Source organism: Pempheris klunzingeri, chromosome 24 (assembly GCF_042242105.1).
Source record: "Pempheris klunzingeri isolate RE-2024b chromosome 24, fPemKlu1.hap1, whole genome shotgun sequence".
In the NCBI taxonomy this organism is placed as follows: domain Eukaryota; kingdom Metazoa; phylum Chordata; class Actinopteri; order Acropomatiformes; family Pempheridae; genus Pempheris; species Pempheris klunzingeri.
Window position 1 is genome coordinate 2,832,294 of NC_092035.1, and position 5,591 is coordinate 2,837,884.

Consider the following 5,591-nt stretch of genomic DNA (forward strand, 5'->3'; position numbering starts at 1 on the left):
TAGAGAAAAGTAGTTCTCTATGTTTTGTCTTTTTTTTTTTTTTTTTTTAATCAGACTTGTCACTTGAGCCAAACTCTACATTTGTTCTGATTTGACCTATTTTACAACTAAATCTGAGCATCTTTGGTCCCAGCAGAACTCCACATTCTCTTCCCAGCGTCCTCTCTGAAAGCAGCCACCTTATTTTCCCACATTGATGCTATTGTACCACATTCACGACAAATAAAAAAGGATGGGAATTCCTGCTTTGTGTACGTCCTCATTTGTCGTGCATTTATACATGCAGACCAATCTAGAAAAAGAAGCCTCTTATTTTCTTAAAAACTTTATTATCATTCTAATTTGGAAATGTTAGAACCGTGTTACTGCACTGTAAAGGAAAAGTATGACACAGGGTGTAAATAGAACAAGTTCTGGAGCAGAAAATTCAAGCCGTGGATGAATATGTTATCCCACACATTTCTGTCACTGAAATATACTAATGGATGATGTGTTTTGTACCCTTCTGGAGAGATGCTGCAGTGTTATGTAGCATCTGGAAGTCCCTTTTCCAGGCCAGACCCATGTTAACTTATGCATACACACATCTTATCCTCGTATTCAACACCTTACATCACTGAAAAAAACTATTGGATCAGCCTCCCAAAAAACAATTCACAACATTTCTTCATTCAAGTGTGAATAAATATATAAAATGGCGCAGATTTGATCTCATCTTATTGAGTCGTGGGATCTGTCGGTGCACAGCTTCTTGCTGCCGTGGCTCTCCTGGTCGGCCGGCCTGCTGTGCTTCCCTACAGAACCGTCTGGAACAAGAAGACAGTTACAGTGTGAGACTGGCACATGTGAGGACGTGGTGGTGGTGACGCGATGGGACTTACTGGCAAGGTGGGGAAACGCCGCCGAGCAGGCTGAGGGGCTCCTCTGCCACTGTGAAGGCAGAATAACTGTCAGACTGTGTTTTCCTCTACCGCACCGAGACATCAAAACGCTGCTGAGTCAGCCAACATTTCATTATGTAACAGAATAAATTAACATATATCTCCCTCAACGGATCCTCACACTTATCACCTTAGTGAACTTTTTATCAAACTGATGAATTGTTTCTACTCACTATGAACTTGTTAATGTTCTTCAGACTGCTGAACCTCAGGTAGGAGATGTCTGGCTTCACCCTGTCCATGTCCTGGTCGGTGGTGTAGATGTGTGTGATCCCGGCTCCTCTGATCAGCGGAATACACTCGTCACACGGACACTTAGTTACAAAAAGCATGGTGGCCTCCTCCGGCTTGATGTCTCGGGTCCTGAAAGCATTAGGAGGAGCACCTATGTGAACGGCGTTCAGAGTTAGACGAGGCATCTGCATCATTATGTTCCACATGCTCTGACCTGAAGGTGAGGGCGTTCTGCTCTGCGTGGACAATGTATCTGTATTTGCATCTCTGTCGGTCGCCCTGCTTGTTGTCCATCTGCGGGTACTCAGCGTACTGTGACCCCGCTGGGTAAGCGTTGTACCCGCATCCCACGAGGTACAGACACCCCGTTCCATCACTGCCAGCCTGCGACAAGGAATACAGCAAATACATCCACGTGTTGGACATTACACAGAATTAATAGTACACAGTATAGTGTGCTTGTATGACGACCAAGACATTCATCATCATCATCATAGCATGGAAGCTGACTAGAGGGATTTGTCAAAAGCCATCACTGTATCCACCCACAGTGAAAGCATCAATGCATTAACACAATCACCCATAACCAGATTTACTTGAACCCATTTTGAGCGGAACAAAAACCTCCTTCCATATTGAGACCGACGTTATCAGCTTTGCCTGAATGAATGTAGCTCTGCAGATGAAACAGCCCGAATCAAAGCGGAAGAAAGAAAGGTGAGCTCACCGACTGTCCTTTGGCCCAGATAACGGCTCCCACGCCCACTTTAGGGTCCTCTGGAAGGAAAATGACAGCGTTAGAGGCTGCCGTCAAACGACAAACTGATGAGAAATCGGCTTAAAACGACTTTGACTGCTTTAAGCCCGTCATTCAGGAAAATGTTAGGCGTGCATCTGTTGCATCAACCCTTTAAAGACTTGAGAGTAACTGCCTAGATGAGCCAGAGAGCTCCATAATTGAAATAGTTACATAATCCAAACTAAGCAGTGACCACCCACTTCTGGACAGACAGCGGAGCAGCTTCTCAAACACACTGGTTCAGCTCTGCTGTCACAAGGACTGATGCAGGAAATCTTTCCTGCCAACAGACATAACCCTGTTTAACAACTCACCTCTGGCTGGCAGAGAGCTCTCAGCACCCTCTGCCATTTAACATGAACATGTCACTACTGGACTTTAAACTTGCACTTTGGTTTTACTCTGCACATCACATTTGGTTTGCACGTGCTGTTTATAGTGTATATTACAGTTTGGATTTTACCTGCAACATTTTGTACATTTTTATTTTGCTTATTTATTTGTTTGTGTTCATGGTGGTGGTCACTCTTACTTCTTTACTATTGTAACACCAGAATTTCCCCCTGGGGATCAATAAAGTACTTCTATCTATCTAAACTTGAACAGTCACATTCCAGTTAGTTTTGAAGCACATTATTACTTGTGCTAGTATTATTGCATTCTCCGTTTGATATACTGGATATGAAAAGCATTCTGTGACAACTAGTAGAAGCCGGTCAGACCTGTTCTGTAGGACAGCAGCCTGGCTTGGATGATGCAGTGGAGAGCCACTTCCTGGGACTGTGAGGGATTAGCTAGCGAAGGGTCAGGGCTCGACCGCTGTTCTCTGGGTCACCAGAACGACACAGTGAACAACAAATAACAACTGTGGGCAACAGTTTTCCCAAAAAAAAAAAGAATTAGGAGGTGTGAGTCTGACCTGTAGAAGCCGTAGCGTTGCTGCGGCACCCCCGCAGCCACAGCAGCCAGAACCTCCACGAGCTCCCTCATGTTGTTTCTCAGGCTGGAGAAGTGCGGCTCCATGCAGAAGTTCTCCAGGCCCATTTGGGTCAAAACGCTCCTGTGCTGCCGAGACGTCTCAACCAGGAAATGTCTGGAGAAATCCTTCAGGAGTCTTGTCCACTGTCTGGAAAGCAGGACGCATTTCTCCTACTTCAGTGCAACACAGCTCTGACAAACATGTTGTTGTGCTCATATAGATCCTCTAATTACTAACGTACGCTCACAGGAATAAGATTTACAGGCTAGTGGCTTGTTCTTTTGAATTCTGCCTCACATGCAGAAATATGGGTAAGTCAAGAAAATTGTCCAAAAAGCTCAGAGAGGAGCTTACTGCCCTGCACAGACACTGAATGTTCCTAGAGGTGCTGTTGGAAACAAAGTTCACAAGTTCAAAGCTAAAGAACACTGGCTACACTTCCTGGATGTGGCAGAAAGAGGAAACTATCAACAGCTGCCAGCAGATTCCTGACGAGGCAGGTGAACAAAAGACCTGCAGCAAGACTTGGTGGCAGCAGACACTGAGGTTTCAGCTCCCACAGTAAGCTGCATACTAAACAATGACAGCACTACTGACCCAAAAGCACAAGACAAGTCAGCTCCAATATGCTCAGAACCATATAAATAAACCGCATAAGTTTTGGGATTCTGTTCTGTGGAGCGATGAAACTAAAGTGGAACTTTTCAGGTCAATGGATCAGCGGTATGTCTGGAGGAGGGAGAATGAGGCAGAACTCTGTGGTGCTCTGGTGGGGCTGCTTTGAAATTTTGCCAACACACCTTGTTTTTGCAGTGGAGGTTGGCTAATTCTGGGTGCAGCTGCAGGCCTGTAGTGCAGGTAGGGTGGAATACCTGTTGAACAGCTCATCTATGTTCAGCCCTGGTTCGTCGTCAGTCACCCTCTCCATGAAATCGCAGCCTCTGGACGTCTCGTTGACAAACTGCGCCAGGCCGGGCGCCAGCGGCTGCAGCAGCACGCAGATGGGGGGGCGACTGTTGGACTTCAGCTTCTCTGTTGCCACGGCGTCCAGCGCGGCCTCCTCAGGTGGACTGTGGCAGTGTGAGCTGGAATGGTTTGCAGAGGGGCACCTCAGCATGCTGACCTCAGGGTCTCCGGGCCAGAAGGAGATCTGACTGACTCCAGCTGGAGAGGAGCAAACAGCACCATCAGGATTTCTTTCTTTCTTTCTTTCTAATCTATTGTTGCTCTTCCTTTTTTCCTTTCTCTCACCGTTGATGATCATCTTGAGGCAGGTAGCGCAGGGTCTCCTGGAGAAGTACAACTGACAGTCAGCCAGGCTGGCGCCGTGCTGGATGATGGCCACCTGTCCCGCGTGGAGCTCAGGTCCTGAACAGTGGAGCCCCACCACCTTACTGTTCTGCACCACCACCAGACCCACCGCACGGATCTGGAACACAAAGACTGCTGGTAAATATGTAGAGCTGGAGATTTGACCCACAACTTGGCGTCATTCTGAATGTGTGAGCACCAACCTCATCGTGGGCGTCCTCTTCAGGTTGCTCCTGCGGGAACAGCTCCATCCATAAACTCAATAAGGTGAACAGGTTTACCTTAGATAACCTGGGGCCATGACCTGAGGGGAGGCAAAAAACAGGAAAACAAGTGAATGCTTTATTGCACAGGTGCTGCAGGAAAAGCAGGTTCTATAGCGTTTATCTTATTATTATTAATAAATCTAAATCCTGACATTTTGCTGTTATCATGCATATTGCACATACATGTCAGTTCTTTAAAAAGGGTATATGATGTTATGGCTATAATGGATTTCCAGGATTTATTTCCTTGTTAACATATTTATGCTGATTATACAAAAACAATAAAATAGTGGCTGCGACATCAAGTTGCATCTCTTTCACTAATCAGCTGTGTTATAACATGACCATTACAGCATGAACTCTGCGGCTCACCTTGTGCTCTGCTGTCAGTCTGGGTGCTGCTGTCCCTCCTGTCTAGACCTGGACCGGCCTGGCCCGGATCGCCTCGGTTCCTTATCTCGCTTCCTTCCATTCAATCCAGTCGTTTACGATGTTTGCTCTCGCCCTGGCTTCCGATAAGACAGGAGGAGACAGCAAGACGAGGACAGTTAAAGCAGAATTATCACTGACCTGCTACATGTCAAGTTAGACAGACGGACAAATTGTTTCCGGTCAGCGCTTTCAAAATAATAGCATCACGGGGACGCATTTGTTTGTTTTTGTATAAGAAACATATATAAGACTGCACTTACACTTCCTTAAAGTTGTATTTTCCGTGTTTGGGTTATTCTATACTGTGAAATGTTGTTTATGTCCTGCACTTGTAAAGTTAATATCTTATTTCATAGGGGAACTGGCATTTGTCTCTTCTAGCGCGGCTAACAGTCGTTAGCATGACAAGTTTCGGGTTACTTCCGTAATAATCTCTGACGTAATCGATTAGGGACAGGGGTTTCACGTGTTGTGTCGCAATATAGTGACGTCACACTGCTGTTATCGTCATGCAACTGCTGCTTTTATTAAAGAATCAGCAGCTTTGGGAAAAAATACTCATTATAAGTAGAAATACTAAGAAAACTAATGAACAAACATTTATGTGCAAAGCAGAAATAACAAAGTTC

The 5,591-nt window shown here is 45.6% G+C and overlaps 1 protein-coding gene across 1 annotated transcript; it reads right to left on the reverse strand.

Annotated features, from left to right (window-relative positions):
* Nucleotides 1–343: 343 nt before the first annotated feature.
* Nucleotides 344–5,107, reverse strand: cdadc1 (cytidine and dCMP deaminase domain containing 1). Its single transcript, XM_070855622.1, has 11 exons — nt 4,903–5,107; nt 4,468–4,568; nt 4,205–4,382; nt 3,826–4,117; nt 2,894–3,100; nt 2,697–2,800; nt 1,903–1,952; nt 1,390–1,559; nt 1,115–1,304; nt 882–930; nt 344–806 (listed from the first exon to the last, which is right to left on the reverse strand). Exons 1-11 carry the CDS (start codon nt 5,000–5,002, stop codon nt 712–714), a joined length of 1,536 nt encoding a protein of 511 aa, XP_070711723.1. The 5' UTR covers nt 5,003–5,107; the 3' UTR covers nt 344–711.
* Between the last annotated feature and the right edge of the window lie 484 nt (nt 5,108–5,591).